At 44.6% G+C, this 21123-nt stretch overlaps 2 protein-coding genes across 2 annotated transcripts; both read right to left on the bottom strand.

The window, feature by feature from the left end:
* Positions 1 to 14297: 14297 nt before the first annotated feature.
* Positions 14298 to 18409, bottom strand: LOC141840473 (putative disease resistance protein At1g61300). Its single transcript, XM_074728465.1, has 3 exons — positions 15628 to 18409; positions 14724 to 14802; positions 14298 to 14468 (listed from the first exon to the last, which is right to left on the bottom strand). The coding sequence occupies exons 1-3, from the start codon at positions 18331 to 18333 to the stop codon at positions 14335 to 14337; spliced, it is 2919 nt and encodes a 972-aa protein (XP_074584566.1). The 5' UTR covers positions 18334 to 18409; the 3' UTR covers positions 14298 to 14334.
* Positions 18410 to 18712: 303 nt separating this feature from the next.
* LOC141837451 (uncharacterized) lies at positions 18713 to 20612 on the bottom strand. Its single transcript, XM_074724851.1, is given in 5 exon segments — positions 18713 to 18898; positions 18900 to 18998; positions 19076 to 19276; positions 19395 to 19672; positions 20498 to 20612. Coding segments are annotated over 5 exon segments (864 nt in total). The 5' UTR covers positions 20598 to 20612.
* Between the last annotated feature and the right edge of the window lie 511 nt (positions 20613 to 21123).

Below are 21123 nucleotides of genomic sequence, written 5' to 3'. Positions count from 1 at the left end.
GTAACAGAGCAGATCCTTTAGCGACAGGGCCGAGAACACCGGGATAGCCGGGGTGATGAAAAACCCATTATAAGTTGTAGGCTGTATGCCGGGAAGTCCAAATAATAAAGAATCTGAGCCCTTCCCAGGTCCATGCCATCGGCGACAAGGCTAAGCAAGATATGAAGGTCTGAGTATAAAGAACTCTTCCACGCCTGTCATAAGGTGGGGACAGCAACGATAAGGCTGAGAAGGCCAAGAGAATATGAGCCTTGAGAAAACCCTGCCTGTCATGAGGCTATGGCCGTCAGCAACGAGGCTGAGAGGGTCGTGGATGTCTGAGCACTGAGAGATAAACCCTGTCCGTCAGTGGGTTGCGACCGTCAGCGACGGGGCTGAGAGGGCCGTGGAGATCTGAGCACTGATAGATAAACCCTACCCGTCAGTGGGCTGTGGCCGTCAGCGACGGGGCTGAGAGGGTCGTGGAGTTCTGAGCATTGAGAGATAAACCCTGTCCGTCAGTGGGCTACGGCCATCAGCGACGGGACTGAGAGGGCCATGGAGGTCTGAGCACTGATAGATAAACCCTGCCCGCCAGTGGGCTGCGGTTGTCAGCGACGGGGCTGAGAGGACCGTGGAGTTCTGAGCACTGAGAGATAAACCCTGCCCGTCAGTGGGCTGCGACTATCAGCGACGGGACTGAGAGAGCCGTGGAGGTCTGAGCACTGATAGATAAACCCTGCCCGTCAACGGGCTGCGACTGTCAGCAACGGGGCTAAGAGGGCCGTGGAGGTTTGAGCACTGAGAGATAAACCCTGCTCGACAGTGGGCTACGATTGTTAGCGACGGGGCTGAGAGGGTTGTGGAGGTCTGAGCACTGATAGATAAACCTTACACGTCAGTGAGCTGCAACCATCAGCGACAGAGCTGAGAGAGCCGTGGAGGTCTAAGCACTGATAGATAAACCCTGCCCTTCAGTGGGTTGCGACCATCAACGACGTGGCTGAGAGGGCTGTGGAGATCTGAGGCTTGAGAGAGAAATCTATGCTGGGCAGACCGAGAAGATCCAAATAATGATGAATACGAGCCCGTCATAAGGCCATACTATAAATGTCAGGGTTGAGGGGTGTAGTGAGACCCTGAGCAATGAAGCATCCATGCCTGTCGTAAGGCTAAGAGATTAGTGACAGGGATGAGAGAGCCATGAAGTTTGGAGAGGGAGAACGACTATTGTCCTTGCATCTTTTATATCTAGTAAATAATGTACAAGACAGTGAAGGATAAAGATTAAAGGATACAGTTTAGGCACAATAAGGACGGAGATGCGTGGCGTGCCATGGCCGGGGAAGTTCGCTGCCTTGTAAGTCGGCCAAGTAATATGAACCACCACTGAGCCGACATGTGACCCGGTATGGGCCTTCTCATCGCGGCTCCAGTTTGCCAATTCCTTCCAATGGCTTTCTCTTCTTCCAGACAAAGTCACCTACATGGAATGAACGAGGGTTGACTCGTTTGTTGTAAGCTTGGCTCATGCGTTGCCGATATGCGAACAAGCGGGTGTTAGCTCGCTCCCGGGTCTCCGTGACGAGGTCCAGCTCGGCCGCTTGATGTTGAGTGTTGTCGTCGGTGTCCCTGTAAGTTTCAATCCGTGTGGAGCTACATCCGATCTCAACTGGGACAACCGCTTCGCCTCCATAGACAAGATGAAATGGTGTTAATCCCATACTGTCCCGCGGTGTAGTCCCCGGACAAGCTCCCTATTCACCACCTCCATTTGCCCGTTGCTTTGGGGGTAATAGACGGAAGTGAATACCTGCTGGATGCCCAAGCCCTTGCACCACTCCTGGAGCTTCCTTCCCTGGAATTGCCGGCCATTATCAGAGACGATCCTGCGGGGTATGCCAAAGCGACATACAATGTTTTGCCAAAGGAACTTGAGGACGTTTTTCTCAGTGATGTTAGCCAAGGGCTCTGTTTCCACCCATTTAGAGAAGTAATCAACCGTTACTAACAAGAACTTCTTCTATCCGGGACTAACAGGGAAAGGGTCGACGATATCCATTCCCCATTGATCGAAGGGGCAGGAGACAGTGGAAGTCTTCAGAGTTTCAACTGTTTGATGAGACAATATCTGGTGCTTCTGGCAACTGAGGCAATTGCGGACTAGCTGAGCTGCGTCACTCTGCATGGTTGACCAAAAATATCCAGCAAGTAAGGTCTTGCGAACTAGAGTCCGTCCTCTTGTATGGTTTTCACAACATCCCTGATGTATTTCTTTCAGGATATAGTCGGCCTCGTCTGATCCAAGGCACTTCAGCAGGGGCCGAGAAAATGCGCTCTTGTATAGAATGTCCCCGATTAAGATGAATCGAGCAGCTCTCCTCTTGATGATCCGTGCTTGTTCCAGGTCCTCGGGCAGAATTTATTGCTTGAGGAAGACGAGGATTGGCGTCCTCCAATCTGCTGGCTCAGCAACCCAGGGCATCTAATCTAGTTATCAACCCGAGGAATAAGGAGCTAGCCAACTTAGCCAAATCATAAGCCCTCTGGTTATCAGCCCGAGGAATCTTCTGCATCATGACTTCCTGAAATTCGGACTTTAACTTCTCCATGGCTTCTGCGTAGCGCTTCAGGCGGTCATTGCGGACCTCGAAGGTGTCTTTATCTGCTGATCCACCAACTGGGAATCAGAATGAATGATGATTCGTAGGGCACCCAAGTGTCGGGCCGCTTGTAACACTGCTAAGACAGCTTCGTACTCGGCTTCATTATTGATGGCTCGGAAATAAAGTTTGATAGCAAGTTGTAGTGTCTCACCGCGAGGGGAGCACAGTAAAATTCTGACGCCACTGCCATTCTTGGTGGCTGAACCGTCCACGAAGACTTTCCACACCCCGGCTGAGTCCTGACCTGTTATTTCAGTCAATAAGTCTGTCAGGGCTTGGGCTTTGATGACGGTTCTAGGTTAGTAATGGATGTCATACTCACTCAACTCCATCATCCATTTGATGAGGCGGCCAGAAGAATCAGGATTCAATAGGACCCGACCAAGGTTGCTATTAGTGAGCACCGTGATCGAGTGAGACAAGAAGTACGATCGTAATTTGCGGGTCATCACGGTGAGGGCCAAAGCTAGTTTTTTCAAGGGGGAATAGCGAAGCTCAGCATCCTTTAATATATGACTGGCAAAGTATACAGGACGTTGTACTTGGTCTTTTTGCTTGACCAGTACTAACCCCAGGGCCTCCTCAGAGGCGGACAGATACACCCACAAAGGTTCATGCGAGACAGGCTTGGCCAATACAGGTAAGTCAATCAAGTATTGCTTCAGTTCCATGAAAGCCTGCTTGCACTTCTCATCCCAGGAGAACCGGGCGGCTCGGTGCAGGACCTTGAAGAAGGGTAGACTCCTCTCCGTCGAGTATGAGATGAACTGGGACAGGGCAGTAATTCTTCCCATCAGTCTCTGTACCTCCTTAGTGCTGCGAGGGGAAGCCATGTTTTTGAGCGCTCGGACCTTTTCAGGGTTGGCTTCGATTCCCCGTTCGGTGACGATATAGCCCAGGAAACAACCACCCTTTACGCCGAACAAGCATTTGTTCGGGTTCAACTTGAGGTCGTACTATCGCAGCGTGTTGAAGGTTTCATCAATGTCGTCCGTGAGTCGCTCGACTTTCTCAGATTTGATCAAGATGTCGTCAACATAAACCTCTACGTTGCGGCCAAGCTGACGTTGGAAGACTCGGTCCATAAGCCGCTGGTATATAGCCCATGCGTTCTTCAACTCAAAGGGCATAATAGTATAGAAGAAGGTGCCATCAGAGGTAATAAAACTGACCTTCTCCTGGTCTTCTCGGGCCAAAGGAATTTGGTGACAGTCCTGGTATGCGTCCATCATGCACACGAGTTCATACTCGACAGTCGAGTCCACCAGCTGATCGATCCGGGGAAAAGGGTAACAATCCTTGGGACACGCCTTGTTGAGGTCCCGGAAGTCAACGTAAACACGCCATTTGCCCCCGGGTTTGGGCACTATAACCACATTAGTCAGCCAAGTAGGGAATTGTACCTCCTTGATTTGGCCGCCTGCCGTAACTTATTGATCTCCTCTCGGATAATCTTGTCCTGCTCTGCTGAGAAGTGCCGCCTCTTCTGCTGGATCGGTCGCGCGTCAGGAAGGGTGTTAAGCCGGTGCTCCATAATGGTTGGGGCCACACTCGTGATTTCTGAAGTCGACCAGACAAAGATGTCGTTGTTCTGGACCAAGTAGTCGACTAGCTTCTCTTTCAGCTCGGGCGGCAAGTCAGTAGCTATCTGAGTGACCATGTCAGGATGTTTAGGGACAATCTATATACTGACCTTCTTCGGGAGTGGTCGAGTAGGGTCTGCCTCTTGGACCACGTGCACCTCAGCAGTTGGTTTCCTCTTCATTGCCTAGAGGTCCGTTTGGACCATATCGATGTAGCACCTCCGGGCCGCGCCTTGGTCCCCGCTCACAGAACCGACTTGGTCCTGGACGGGGAACTTAATCTTCTGATGAAAAGTGGACACGACCGCCTCGAAGGAGCTGAGGGTTGGCCGGCCCAGGATAACATTGTAGGCGGATGGGGCGTCCACCACAGTGAAGAGGGTGATGCGGGTTCTCCGTAAGGGTTTCTCCCCGAGAGATAGGGAAAGTTGGATTTGTCCAAGGGGCCGAACTTCGTGCCCAGAGAATCCGAATAGGGAGGTTGCCATGGGCTGCAACTACTCCCTATCTATTTGCATTCAGTCAAAGGCATCCTTATACAGGACGTTGACCGAACTGCCGATATCAACAAAAATATGAGTTACATCGTAGTTAGCGATAGTGGCTCGGATGACTAGGGCGTCATCGTGAGGGAGAGATACTCCCTCTAGGTCTTGGGGCCCGAACTGAATGGCAAGGCCGTGTGCTTGCGCCGAGCTGGAGCCTATGCTATACGCCTTCAGCCGGCGACTATGAGCTTTACGAGCTCGGTTGGAATCGCCATCGGTGGAGCCTCCGGTGATCATATTGATTGCCCCCTGATGGGGCATGTTATGTTGGTTTTCCCGATGGTCTCGATGATCTTTGGGAGATGGTTCAGCGAGCGGCGTGCGTTCTCGTCGCTGGTCGTCGTGCGCCCGAAACCGATCACCTCCAGGAGGCGATCGTCGTTCTACCCTTGGTTCCGACCGAGGAGCCGGACCAGGACGTCTTGGGATTGCTCGTCGGCCTTGGTCGCCTCTCCAGCCATAGTTCCCCGGTAGACGTCTCTCGCCTGGCGACGGTGTTGCCTTGGCCTATTGCCTTTTCATGATGACCCGATTGATCTCCTGGGTCAACATCCGGCAGTCCTGGGTGCTGTGAGCGGAGGATTGGTGGTAGGCATAAAAACGGATCGGCTGATCGCTCCCGGCCGGATTTCTGTACTCCCTCAGGATGGGGAGAGTGTCCACAGCTTGCACGACGCGCTCCTCGCGTCGCGGCGGGGGATGTTGGAGAGGTCTAGGTAGGGCTTCCCGTCGAGGAGGTGTTGGAGCCGACTTCCTATCAATAGATGGAGCGGAGCCGGTATCACTTCGTCGGGCAAGCTGGGTCTCCTCCAAATGTATATACTTGTTAGCACGCTCCAGAAGCTTGGGATAACTGGGGGGTGACTTCTTTACCAAGGAGCAGAAGAAGTCCCCGTCTTGCAGGCCTTGGGTCAAGGCGCTGGTGAGGATGTCAGAGGAGGTTGATAGTACCTCCCACACAACCTTGTTGAAATGATGAAGGTATTCCCACAGGGTTTCCTTGGATTTTTGCTTCATCGTGAAAAGAGTGAGAGGAGTTTTTTGATATGTTTTAGAGCTGGAGAATTAATGCAAAAAGACTTCCTTGAATCCCTCGAAGGAGTGAATAGAGGCAGGTGGCAGTCGGTTGAACCACCGTTGTGCTGATCCGAAAACGGTGTTGAGAAAACTTGACACTTAACTCCGTCGGTGTACTGATGGAGCAAGGAGGCATTCTCGAACCGACAGAGGTGGTCCTCAGGGTCTGTAGATCCGTCGTATTCTCCCACCGATGTTGTCCGAAAATGCCGAGGCAATTCTTGTTCCAAGATCTCCCTGGCAAAGGGAGTTTTGGGAACCTCAAATGAGGGAGCCAAGGGAGCCATGGGGGCTTTGCCCTTGCGGCCATCGCATCGCTCTCCTCCAGCATGGGATCCCTGCGAGTCTACTTCTGTCGAGGCTCCACCTCGGTTGGTGGAACCCATCGGCAGTAAGACCTCCTCTACTGGAGAAGGCCTTTGGGCCCCCAGAGGGGCATTTGTTGCGGGCGCAGGAGGCGGCGGCGGCTGGGTGTGCCTTGGCATTGCATCTATCATGTCCTAGATGATTTGTCGGAGACCTTCACGTGATACCGTAATAAGATCTCTTGGGTTCAGCTCTTCCTCAGGCTCGCGGTTGTCCGTGATGCGTCTGGTGGTAACCATCGTGATGTCTAGCTCAGAGTTCCCACAAACGACGCCAATTTGTTCCAGCCAAATACCACCGACAGTCAATCCATCAGTTAAGGAAATGCCACCTCAACACTAGCGGGCCACGGTAGGAAGGAGACCTGCGAGATCACCACAAATGAACGGATTAGCTGGTGCCGGGAAGTCCCAGTAGGCAACTCTGACGCTCAAGTCAATTTCTGACGAAGGTGGAGGAAGAAAGAGCAGCAGTAGTAGTAGTTGTCAAAATGCGAGAGTCAAGAGAGAAAACTTGTACCTGCATGGGAATTGATATATCTACGAGACGAACATTCCATCTGTCAGGGGAGTAGGTTATGATGGTATCCAGGGGGACAGAACCTGCTTTGCTGACATCTACGTCGGTAGGGCAGCATCTAGGAAACAAGGACGATATGCCTATAACTGCTCTGCGGCTTGATACTATACGTCACCTTTTGTCGTTTAGCTGTGAGTGGAAAGTTGGCAGCGATGACGAGGTGAGGCGTGGAGACATAACCATAGCCTTTCCCCTGTACAACAGTCCACATGCTTGATTGTCTGCATTATATTTGTCTGTTAGCTAGAAGACTTGAGTCTGGGTTGATGTCGGAGTGGAAGGGGATGTCTGATGCGGTGTATTTGTATGGGAATTTATTATTATTTATATACTTTTTCCCTTTATTAAATGTGTCACTTACACCCATCAAAATTAATAATTTATTTAACCAAACCTCTTATTATCGCCTTAATTGGTATAGGGAGGTCCGGGTCGTCTCTCTCGGACTCAATGACTGGATGTTTATTCCTAGACCGTTGATGTGGGGTTCCTATTTATTGACTTATTCATTCCTATCTACAACTCTGTTTATTCAAGAATCAAATCCTATTTCACATACAACACAACAACAATATAAACGTTAGAACATGTTCATTATTCTATTCATGGTCATCACTCAATCAATCATCAAACATACAATTATTCAACCACTTATTTTATTTATTAAACAACATTATTCATTATACTACATAAACATACAATATATAAATCTACATCTACATTATATATCAATGCTAACATACAACATACAACATACAACAAGTTAGAATTAGTGTTAGCAATTAGGATTAAGTTACAAATTAGGATTAGAATGAATTAGAGTTAAGGTTAAAACAGAGTTAGGTTAAAACAGTGAATCAGAAATTAGAATTAAAACATATTTACAGCATTCACAATTTATATACAATGAACATGGGAGTTTTCGGTTGAATTAAACAGCAACAAATAGGAAAGTACAAGAACAGAAAAGAAAATGGAGATGATAAGGGAAACCTCCCTCTCCCAATCGGCACAGAACAAAGTATCCTCAACAATCTCCGATTGAATCAACCCACGGGACCATGGAATCTTGCTGCTACAAATCGCCGCCAGCAAGACTTAGCCGGATAGACGAAGGCGTAAATCCTTCACCCGCTGTCCTAATGACCTGCTGAAATCACAGACAAACCATCAGAAACATGGAGACCATTGATCCTTACCTTGCCATCTCCGGGGACAGTGGCTTCGAAGACAACCGGTGAACCTCTGCTGCAAATCGCAGACAGAGTCCGGTGGATTCCCCGCTGAAATCACAGACAAGGACCGGCAAACGTCCGGCGCTTCTGAGGAGGCGAAGGGGTGCTGTCACCGGGCACCATCGACGACAGGGAAGGGAGAAGTGGCTGCCGGATCTTTTCACTCGGAGTTGCTGCCGTTGCTTAGCACCGATCGGAAGGAGGAAGGGGAAATCGCGAGGAACCACCCTATTCAAGACCGAACAGAACCAACACACCAGAAGGGGGAATCGCGCCGGTGAAGATGGATCTCGCCGGAGAAGTTACTCACGGCGAGACACAAACGGAGCAGCGCAGGCGAAAACATCCTTCTCCATCCTTCGTCCCTGCTGAAGTCACAACAAAGAGTTAGAATAAGAACAGGAAACCTTTACCTTGCTTTTCCGGTGACAATGGGGTGAACGGCGGCCGGCGACGCCTTGCTGAAGTCACAGACAAGGGTTCAGAGAATTGCTCCGCTGAAATCACAGACGAAGCTCCCTTCGGCACATCCGTGAGGAGAGGCGGGCGGCGTTCATCCTCCAGCTGCTGCCGGAGTTGATCGGAGAATAGAGGCGGTGGCGAGATGGATGGAAGCTCACGACGGCGGGAGCTCGGTGGATGAACGCCGCGAGAGAGGAGAAGAAGATATCGGGGAAAACCTAACTGGCGAGCTCCGTTTGCAATCGAACCGGCGAAGACCTTTTATCCCTTCGGTGAACCGGAGCTGCAATTGAACAGAACCGGCCAGGTTTCGAACCGGTTTTATTTGTAATGAACCGGGGAATTTGGGCTGCAGATTAATTTGGGCCGACATGAGTTTGGGCCGGATTAACAGTAGGGGCCAGGCTAGGCCTATGAATTTGGACCGGGCTTGAACAATAGCTGGCTTTGATTTGGATTTGGGCTGTATTGATTTCCCTGGTTGAATCCATTTGATCTGATTGAGTCAATTTGAATTCCAATTCGAACCATATTTGAACTCAAGCTTGATTTCTTGCAATTTAATCCTTCAAAATTCATTATCTTCATCCTAATTTCCTGCCAATTCAATTACCACAAATTAATATCGTTAAATACCTCAAAATAATAAGAAAATAGAATGAAGACTACAATTAATTCAAGATAGAAAAACAAGACAAAAGCTCAATTCATGATATGAAATATAATCAAATTTAACCCGATATGATCCTAATTTAACCGGTCAAATTGGCAGTTATCAATGCCCGGGACCGACGATGGCCGGGATTACCCGAATAAGCTAAGCGGACTGAGTGGTCGAGCAGACCAGGTAGACTGAGTAGCCTGAGTGATCTGATTGCTGACCGCGGGACGAGACAAGTTACCCGGGACCGACCATAGTGGGGATCAACCGGGTAAACGAAGTGTTATTATGAGCAGGCCGGGCAGGCCGAATGGCCTGAGTGAGCTGAGCAAATCGGGTAAACCAGGACAGGCTAAGCGATGGATGACCCGGGCGATGACGTTGGAGCGATGCAGGTACTTGGACCCGATGCTAGTTGGGCTTACCTGGGTAGGTGGAGTAAATGCCCGTGCAGGCCGGGTAAATCGATTAGTATGGGTAAGCTAAGTGGATTGGGCACGAAAGGACCTGCGTGTGGATATCGGAGTGAGGCGTTTACCCGGGACCAGCCATAGCTGGGCTTAATCGGATAAACGGATTGAGAGACCAAACGGGCCAGGTAGACAGGCTGGATGGACCGTACCCGGGATAACTAGGTCTGGGTTCCTAGGACAACGTTGACCGTGGACCCCGGGAAAAGCCAGGTTGAACTGCCTGTTGACCTATCCTGCCACGTCGAACCTGGGCAAGACTTACCACATTAGAGGGCAAAACTTCAAAGAGCTCCATCAGTCGATCTAGATCGAAACTAGTAACTTTCTGTAAATTGCTGCGGAGATTAACTTGCGCGATACCATTTCAGACCCTGAAAGACGAAGAACAAACAGGAGCAGAAGAAGAAGAAGAAGGCGAGGCGCCATCAACAGAGAAGTGCTCTGGATTGGGAGTATCAGTGATGGAGGAGTGCGATTTATAGAAGAAAGTGGAGAATACACGTGCAGTTGAATGTAGCGCGCGCACACACAGACACAGACACGAATGTTCTACTTGGATCACTAGTGCTTGATCTGCCATTGTTGTGTGGAGGTGCTTATGGTGGAGTACAGCTAATGAATGGACTGGTAGCTTTCTCACCTCCCAAAGGATCATTATCTTCTACTCTTTTGCTGGGATAAGCTTCAGATTTGAAGGTCGGCAGGAACTAAGTGTTGATTGTTGGATTATGGATTATGGACAGGGACAGAAGCATCAAAGATGGGATGGGATGATCAAAACGAGGAAGACACGGGCGAGTGCCTCACTGCCTCATGGCTCCTCTGTTATAGTACCTTACCAAACTTCCACTATGGCTGCCTCACTGCCTCATCTGGTAAGTTTTTTTTTTAAAAAAAATTAATTATTATTAAAAAAATTATGTATAAAAATAATACTGGACTTTCTAATCTACTCTCTTTACAGTCATAATTTATATATTATTTATATTAGAGTTGAATTTATGAATAATCGTAGATATTATTCTATATACTTATTATATTTGAATTTTATGAATTATCACATTGCAAGAATTATCGAGACTTTAAATGTTGCTTAATTATACGTACGTCGTAATTGATAATTATGCTAATCCTAATTATACTGTGAAATAATATTGCAGTGGTTTATTAAGGGTCAACTTTTATTTTTGTGTCGAGGCAATTACAATATGATACAAGCAAATTATAGAATCATAGTAATTCATAGTTGGGTTCATGGCTTAGTAGTAGAACATTTGCCTAGAGTTTTATTTTAATTCAGTAGGTTTTTTTGAACATGTGTAATTTGTTGTTTTAGATTAAGAAGAAGGCCCTTATCTTGGTCGACCCTAATATTGTAAGGAAATTGAAGTAATTTTAGGGTGTGTTTGGAACACTTGAGAAAATGAGTATTTATTATCATTATCGAGATAAAAGGTTTTGTAATTGTAATAGATACATAGGAATTTCTAATAATTGTATTAGTTAAATAGCTTTCTTGAAATGTATGTGTTGAAAAATATTCCACAATTTGTCGAAGAGTATTGTCGGAATTGCGAGGGCAATTTATTGAATTTAATTTATACAGAAGTTAAATTCAGTTTTATTTATCGAGATAGTTTGAGTTAATAATCTCAAGCCACCAATCTAGAACATTAGGCTAAACTATAATTGTTCGAGTACGAGTGAGGCATCGCTAGATTAAGTGGAGTCCTCCTCAGTGCTGCGAAATCTGAGCAGCCTGAGTGCTTCCCGAATTTGAGTGGGAAATTGAGAGCGGAGTCGGGACGTTGAGTGCTTCCGAGCAATATGTCGAATCAAGAAGCTATGCATTCCCAAGTGAACGTTGAGTGCTCTTGATGAATGTTGTTGAGCGTTGAGTCCAAAGATTAAATCACCCACCTATTGTTGAAAACACTTGACTGCCAAGTCACCCAAGCTTGAGTCAGTCATTGAGTATCGAGTCGGTAAAGCAATTTTGAGTCAGGAAGTGAGATACTAAAGCTTGCGTTTGACATAGTTTTCTTAAAACATATTCACCCCCTTTGGATGTGCTTCGAGATTACATTAGATGTCTGTTTCCTATGATACAACGGGAAGACTACATAGACAACTAATCATTGGTTGTTTGTGACAAATTAAGCAATACTCGAACGCTATCACATGGATACTACCGAGTGAGTGCACGACAGAGAGAAGAAAATGAGATAATAACGGTGGAAGAATTTTATTTTTCATAGTGTGTTTCTCTGTATTTTTTCCCAAGGTCTTAATCTTATAGAAGCAATGGCGGAGACAACTTGCGTGATTTACCCGGGCTAATTTCGGACTTTGGGTCACACCGACGTAATACCCCGGGCTATTTTCTTCATTCTTTCAAATTTTTCTATCTTTCGCTCGCACATCCAAATTTTTTTCCTTCTTTTAAGTTGTTGGCCCCCGGGCTATAGCTCGGGTAGCTCATAAGGTGGCTATGCCCTTGTATAGAAACTCCAACCTTTCATAGCAGTAAATAACAATAAATGGTTGAACAAAGGTCATTACTACCTGCTTTATCCACTGAAATGTCAGTTGCTCGACAATTTCACTCGCCGGTTACACAGAAAAGTATTCTTTATTGAGCAATTAGCAAAAAGGATTAATGTGGTAAACACACATATTGATTCACTTGAGCAATTTTTGCCCTGATGGCGCGTGTAAATCATTCTCGAATACAAATCAACTTAGTTCAATATAATTTATCCTAGATTTACACCTCCATATGGATCCACACGTGAGAGAGAGCTTCTCCCTGTACATATATTCATAATTTCAATACTTATGATAGATTATAAATCAACTATAATACCATAAAACTTTCAATATAGGATTCAAGTCTCATTCACAATAAATTATACTTCCTTTCCACTTCCCTTATTTTCATTCAAAAATTTCAACAGTACGTTGCTATGGATTTATACTCTAATTAATGGAAGTATAACTACCTTATAAATGATTCATCTAACTTTAAATTTCAAAGACAATGAAATAGTTATTTTTCTTTTTCAAAACCAAAAAGAAAACGCTCCTTGCGGCAACACATGCCATTGCAGTGTTAGTTAGTAAATGATGCATTTACAATATTATAAATTAATATAAATAAACAATTAATAATCTAAATTATAATTAAGGTTAATAAATAAATTTATTTTTAAATCTAATAAAAAAAACATGTGGATGTGCGTACGGCATCTGCCACAACTATCGGATTCTCATCCGTGCGCTATGCCTGGTCACGGAACAGGTTTATAGGCTCTTCCCGTTGGACACACTGTTTGGCCCCATCGTGGTCAACGTGAGGTCCGGTAAAAAATAAGCTAAAAAAGAGCTGCTGACGGCCCTCACGTGATAACGTGATGAGTCCGCTAAAGAACGGACTCGCAGTTGTCAGTAGTGCATCTGATGTTAACCATCTCGTCTCTTAGCTCAGTGATTCCCACAGACGGCGCCAATTTTATTTCGATTGGACACCGAAGACAGTCAAGCCACCAGTCAAGGATAATGCCACTCAGACTGCGACGAACCTTGCCGATCAAAGGAACCTGGAGAAGAGAGACACTAAACCAAAGGCTTAGCTGGCCGCCGAGGATTCCCGACGGGACAACTCCGACGCTCAAGTCAGTCCATGAACGGAGAAGAAGAAACAATAATGCTTAAAAGCCCAGAAGAGTCTAGAGAGAGCTCTCATACCTATGCCCAAGCTTTTATACTCATTGAGATAGATGACGGTAAAGTGAGGTATCCGAGGAGACAGATTCTGTGCACCTCTGACAAGTGTGCAGACATGCTAGCATCTGTGAGACAAAGCCTGCGGGCCTAGCAACCGTCCTGGGGCTTGAGCATGCGCACCATTCCTGTCCTTTAGCTGAGAATGGGAATAGAAGCCTGACCAACCAGTAACTGTCTCCCTTTTATGGTATGGCTCACACGTGTGAGTGTCTGGTAGCTGAGCATCGTGAAGCTGCCTTTAGGGAGGAAAAGGATAATGACAAGGTCGGAGTGGCGCAGAGAGCTCGGATCCATCAGTGCAGGGTTGAACAAGATGAGCTAGTGCAGAGAAAAGCTGGGCCCATCTCTGAGAGGTCGGGATAACCATGTACCGAGGTAGCTGAGCAGCCAAGAGGCCGAGGTGGTCAAGTGCCATGGAGACCGAGATGGCCGAGCAGTAGGAAGGCCGAGCTGGCCAAGTAACATGGAGGCTGAGATGGTCGGGCAGCCGAGAGGTCGAGGTGGCCAAGTACCATGGAGACTGAGATGACCGAGCAATAGGAAGGCCGAGCTGGCCAAGTAACATGGGGCCTAGATGGTCGAGCAACAAGGACAGGACCAATCTAGCGAGGTTTGACCGTTGATCATCGACAATTGATCAGGGACCATTGACTTGCTAGATCGGATTGATTATTGACTCCCTTCTTGCCACATCAGGCCCTAAGAGACTCGCCGTATCATGTGTTAGTAAATTATATTATAAAATTATATTGTATATGATTGTAAATTATATCATAAGAGCTACTATCTGCTACTAAATTTAAAAATACATGATAAATATTATTGAATTGATATCTTAAAAATTATCAAATTATAAGTTACAAGCTACAAAAATGATATATTTTAAAATTTTTATACATGAACAGAATATAACAGTACGTCAGTAAGGGTCGACGCGGAGGAGCTCTGTCATACCAAATTTTTTTCGCAATATGGCAACAACTTTCAGCACATCGAGCTGCTCATCACATATCATGGTGAAAAGATCATTCCCAAAAGTTAGTGATTGAAAACCTGCGATGATTATAGAATATAAAAACGTAAATTAGTGCTTTAAACAAAACTACAAAAAATGAAAAATTAACTATATAATTAATTAATAATTTGACATCAACCATACTGAAATATAATTTTTCAGCATGAGGACAAAGATAAAAGGATAAAGGAAAATTAATATCCACATATATATTTCAGTAGTCAGTCGTTAAGGTAATTGTCATGTTTAGAATGGAAAAATGGATATAGATCAGGAATGAACTGTATGATTACCAGGAATTGCTGCAAGAGTCTTGAGAACTCTACCTTCAGTATTAGCAACCTCTGTGCTCACTTGGAACACAACTTCTCTCTGAAAAACGGAAATAGCAGCAAATTAAAATCATTATCTAATTAATTTCAAAAAACTGAGAACTATGCGGTCTATCTTTATCAATCTATTTGTATATCTTCACAAATTAAGAAAGCCATTGTGAATGTTCGAAATGAGGATAATAGATAGTACTTGATGGGTTTCTGTTAGCAACATGAGTAATATACTAATAAAGGTGTGAAATATTATAGAGGTGTCGAGCATCCAAACACTCTATGCACGCTTCTCTGCATGCATGTCTTCCATTCCATGGTCTGTTTCACTTGGTGGGTATTTTACCTACATACTCACCAGTGATTTGACTTAATTGGTTCCATTGAATCGGACGTCTGATTCAAAGAAAACTACTTATGAGATACCTGAGAATAGTAAAATCAATAGAGGACATGGCAGCCAAAAGGTTCCCTAACAATTTAATATTTTGGAACAAATGCTCCGGTTGCTAATATATAAACAAACAGAACTTAGAGAGGAAAATCAACTCTTCTTTAAGATTACTTAAACCACTTTCTTCATCATAATGTTAAATAAAATCAACTATGTTTGCATGGATTTGAATAGGTATAGATTCTGTCTCCTTTTTTATTTAAAATTTTTCCTTACATAGCTTTTTGTTCACAAATTAATAATATTCATGCTCTTTTGTAATACAAATTAGTCATGCTATAACAAAGCTTAAGTACCTTGACTGATCAGGCATTTCATACATAGAGATGGTAACTTTCAAAAAGTGTTGTTTCTTACTCAAGTGTATATATGGAAAAAAGAAAGATTTGCATGCTTTTGTTCATAAAAATTACTTACCAAAGTAGGCTTGAAATAAGGGAGGAGAGAATTCTTGTCATTGACATCCTCCCACTGGATATTTTCCCACCAATGTATTTGACCATATATACCTTTCAATCTATTTTGACACATTTCAGCCCCAAATGGCAGCTTTTTGAATTCCGGGCATGAACTTACATACATCCGCTCCAAGAAGGGGAAGGCTAGTGGCTGTTGTGAGATGCAATTCAATTTAGGCAATCGAGTCAAAGACAGTAAATTTAGGCCCACGGTAGAGTTGATGGAACTCCCAACACAACTTATCAATTCTTCCATCATATCACAATCTGATACTCTCAAGACACTGAGGCTTGGTAGCATAAGAGCCCAGGTGATGTTTCTCAACATTTTGCATCTAACAATGATCAGTTCATTAAGATTAGGAAATATTGCTTGAGGCTTGACTTCTTTCCAAGTGATTTCCTGCAAATCTTTGACAGCTATGAGCGTCATATACTTCAAACATTTAAGGCCCTCTTCACGATCCTCATTGCTCCGAGCAACTGTTAATTGACCACCTGTAACGACATCTACAATCTCTAGTCGTTCGAGGCCCTGCTTTATGTCGTTACTATTCATCATGCTCTCAAATAGTTGGCTTGGATAAGCTAAGTCTCTCATCTCTTGTAGTTGGAGTTTCCATATAGATAATCGTGGTAGAGAGCCCAACCGACCAAGGGTTGCCATTGAGTCCAAGGTAATTCCAATGCATTTCCGGCATCCTTTAAATCCCTCTAGCTCATCCAAGTTAGCATACCTGCTCTCGTATAAATCCAACAATTTGAGCAAAGATAAGTTGGATATTGTTCCCTGGGGTACTTTAACAAGACACTCAGTTCCTACCAGAAGCAAGTACTTGAGTTTGGCAAGGCTACTCAACTCTGCTGGCAGCGCTTCGATCCGGGTGAAGTTCAAATTTAGATGTTGGAGCTCAGATAACATGTTGATTTCCTTGGGAAGCTCTTTGATTTTTGTACTCGATAGATCCAAGAATGTCAACACAGGCAAAGACTGGAAAACTGACGCAGGAATTACAACTAGGTTAGGGTTCTGTTGGAGCATGAGCATGGAAAGTTTGGGAAAAGTGGGAGTAGTCTGCCTTGGCAAAAAACTTAAATGATTATGCATGAATGATGCTCGCTCTACCACTTGACATTCCTCATTTTCTAGTTCCAACTGTCTCAATCCAGCGCGTGCTTTAACAATCCACCTGTTTTGATTGGATCCACAATACGAGGTCATCCAAAGAGCCATGTCTCGGATCACATCATGCATCTTGATCCTTGTTGTGCATTCCTTATCAACAAGCTCTAACAAGCATGCAGACGTAAGAGCATCGATATGGGAATGCCCTCGGTCGAATGCTTTAGTGATCAAGTTAAACTCATCAATCAGGCCAAGACCAATCCAACACTGTATTAGTTCGGCTTTGTCAATTTCAAAATCTTCAGGCCACAAAGAACAGCACAACAGGCGAGCTCTCATGTTGTCATCTTCCAGGCTATCATAGCTAAGTTTAAAGGCAGCAAACATAAGATCTCCTTCTTTCTTACCCGTGAGTTCTGGCAACTGTGATGTCTCCAGCTGCGTGAGGGCATCCTTCCAAGCTTCCATTGACCTCTTTGTGGACATGGCTCTGCCGACGGTGATGAGAGCAAGGGGCACACCGGCACATTCTTTAGCAATTTGTCTTGCCAGTTGATTGATTCCTGGCTTTGAGTTAATTACATTTTCACCTGTATTTTTAAGAAAGAGTTCCCATGCTTGATCAGATGGCAAGCCTTCCACTTTTATCATGTTCGCTCTCATTTCAGTGCATGCTTGCTCAATGCGCGTCGTCAAAACTACCACCTTGCGCTTTTGCTCCATGCCATGCTCAACAGGTGTTTGTTCCATCCCCAACTTGACAAGATCATAGGATTCCCAAATGTCATCAAGCAACAATAAGCAATTCTTTCTCTTGAGGAAGTTGAAGAGTTTAGTAGCACAAGCATCTTCACTCTCATCGTCTTTAAGATTCAATCCTACATTCTGAGCCAGATCCATCTGAAGCTTTTGCAATTTGCATCCTTTGGAGGCCACAATCCAGACGACATGCTCAAACTTGAGCTTGTGGATCCCTCCATGGTTGTAGAGGTTGTTGATGCGCTTCAAAAGCGTCGTCTTTCCTATACCCCCCATGCCGTAGATGCCTATAACCCTGGCATTTTCATCCATAATCTGGTTCACAATCTCGGTCAGATACGATTGCATCCCGACCAGATCATTTGAAATGGGAAGCTCCGAAGGCAGCGGCCGCTGGGGCGCGGAAACCGTAATAACATCCCTTCGGCTAATCAACGCCTGCACCTCCTTCAGCTCCTTGGTGACCCTCCGGTTGATGGAGACGCAATTCCACGACCAGCCTCCCCAGCACCGCCTCGCCTCGTAGTCCTGTTGGATGGCGGCGACCTTCGGAAGTACAAACTCCTCAGCCTCGCGCTTCCACTGTTGAGCTTCTGCGGTGGCGGTTTGCCCGTTGCGCATAGCCTCATCGATGGCCCCGTCGAAGTCTTCCAGTTTGGCCCCCAATTGCTCCGCGGCTCTGCCCAAGTCTTCGACGCCAGATCGAGGCTTGGCGAGGTAGATCGAAGCTGCATCCCATATCCTGTTGAGGATTTGAACGATGTCTATGTTGACACTCATGGCGATCGAGGCGAAACAACGAATGCTTACAAGGGGGAGATTTCTGAAGCTTCAGTAATGGAGAAGCGAATTAGGATTGGGGATTTGGGGATGAGCCAGTGGACTAGTGGTCAACAGATGCCCTAGCAATTATTGGAGCCGACATGCTGAGCTGTAGTGTGTTGTCATGTGTTATTTGTCAGTATTTGATTTGTTTAAAATAAATTTTAAAACCCTAATATTTAATATATTTTTTAAAAATTTTAAAAGTTTTCCTAATTAACAGAATTATTAAAAGAACATTTTAAAAAAAAAATCAGAAATCACCCAACCATATTTCTTATTTTTTTACCTAAAATACTAAAGTCACTCGTGTAGTCATGTAAATAAATAAATCAATTCAATTTGATTTATTTAGGAGAAATACCAAAATCTTTGTTAATTGATTTTTGAGTAAGTACTTAGGAGAAATGTGCATTACATCGCTAGATGGAAGCCCTTCCGTAGTATAGTTGTTTTGAGTGCAGACAGCTGCAAGTTTCATTACAGTTTGAGGAATTTATTTAATATGCAAGGCACGTCAGTGTTAACAGCACCAAACTGTATTTTTTTAGACATACATTACTGCAGCCAGGTACAAGGTCTTGGAGAAATTTCATTCTTTCACTAATTCTATCTCTTCTTAACTGAAAAGACAAAACCCAACTAATTTAGTATCAAATTTCCACTATAACACTGAATGCATGAGTTACGGAAAACTTACTCTTTCTGCTATGCTATGGCTATTAGTTATTTGTCCACGCCGAACAGAAAAGTGATCCTCCTTTGGGATCTTTGAGCAATCTTTTACAAGCATACCATCCGTCACCAAGTTGCTTGGCTCAACATTTTGTTTAGGTTCAATATTGTCACTTGTGTTTATTGATGAAGATTGCGGTCTTTGTTTTACTTGGCTACCCATTTCCTTATTTTAAATGGAAAAAATACTTCAAAGTCAGAGACTCATGCACTGCAGAATAGAACTGCACAAGGACTTCATGAAAGAAGGGGGGAAAAACCTCAAGCAAAATATTCAAACTTACCTGATGAGTCCTTTTCCACTTCTTTGCACTAAGATCACTTGGGCATGAGTCCCTTGAAGCATCAGTTAAATTGGTGCTTGGTTCTTGGTTACATTCATAGAAGATGGTTTCAGAATGATCACCCCTTGTCAGTTCTTGTTGGAGATACGACGCAATATCTTTGGATTTATACATATTCATTGTGAGTTTCTGAAACCTAGTTCTTGTAAAATCCTTCGATATGTTGCTTTGAAGAGCCACAGGATGGCATGGTCCAGAGGCATAAAAAATGCTTCCACCTGCCAAAGAAAAAATAACACTTCATCAGATGTCTGAATCAACGGGGAACGGAGAGACATGGAGCAACAACTTTGAGACAATTGTGAACAGAAACTCTCTGGAAGACACCAGACAAACTATAATTGGAGCTACTATAGTTGTAGAGTCGAGATAATTTGTGGTTCTTGAGGAGTAATTCTCAATGTTAGACATGGGAAAGAAGGAATCAATCACTGGAACTGAAGGGCGTGGGCGTGGGCGTGGAAATAAATTCAATAGAATTTTTGGCCCGATAACAATGTAATAGTTGGATTCTCTAACTAACTGTTAGTCCTCTAAACGACCAACCTGCAGGAACACCAGAAATCTGGCGGTTCAAGCGACAAGCAGTCTCTTCCAAATTGAAATGATCATTCTCAGTTGTACCCATCTATTAGTAATCCTACTCAGTCAGAAGACTGATAAGTTGATAAAAGTTGGGACCTTTTTTAGGGTACAAGCGAGACATCATGTATATTTGATCTCTTAGTTCAAAATCTAGACTTAGTCGACACAAACGACAAAGAACAAAATCAAATCATATATAGAAGGGAGAAAGTGATCCAAATGAGAGTGGCTTCCAAGACACTTGACATGACAGAACATGAAGCAAATGTCTCAAATCGAGAGCTTAGTTAGCCAAATGGACTTCACTAGCCGATCCAGTAAATCCTCAAAAGGCACAAAACTAGGTACATCCTGCGTCTAGGAGTAGAAAATGGGCAGAGAAGAACACTTCATGACCTAAACTGGTAGCTAGCATAATTCGTTTTCAGAACAACTAGAGATGAGTACAAAGCTGATACCTATTTCCATGTCTGCGACCGGTGAAACAGTCGAAAGAGGGGAAACGGGAGGACGAAGAGCACTTGAGAATCCTTCTACGCCCAATCCCTGCGCCGCCATTGAAGAATGTGGAAGAACGTTACCAACCTCCCTTTGCGATCGCAGGCTTAGAAATGCGGAGAGGAGACTTGGCATTGGTCGATGCTGCCACTGCCGTCTCTTTTATGCGGGACGACTTCTAACAAAATCCATTTTATTTATTTTAAAAAAAACATTCAATACAAAATAATAAAGCGCTTTTTCAATGCACACCCTTGATAATTCGAAATTACCAAATCTCACTCTATTAATGATTTTGTTACTAACCTTTTTATTGTTACTCCAAATGCTTTATCACTTTAAACATTAAAAGGGAAAAAATCTAATATTTGATCACATTTTTCACACCTTTGCATTTTTAAATAGTACATTATCGAATCAATCAAATTTATCGATCCAAAGAGATCGTGCATACAATTGGGGCAGTGAATAAATGCTTTACACCGAACATCTTTTGCTAGGGTCTGAAAATTAAAGGGCAAACGATGCGAGGGGCAATTTCACCATGTGATAGATTGGCTGGAAAAGAATTTCCTGCCCACACTTA

This window comes from Curcuma longa, chromosome 11 (assembly GCF_044706935.1).
Source record: "Curcuma longa cultivar G26 ecotype Majalengka, Jawa Barat chromosome 11, ITB_CL_G26_1.1, whole genome shotgun sequence".
NCBI classification, from domain to species: Eukaryota; Viridiplantae; Streptophyta; class Magnoliopsida; order Zingiberales; family Zingiberaceae; genus Curcuma; species Curcuma longa.
The sequence above is the reverse complement of the archived record's forward strand: the minus strand, read 5'-3'. Positions and strand labels throughout refer to the sequence as shown.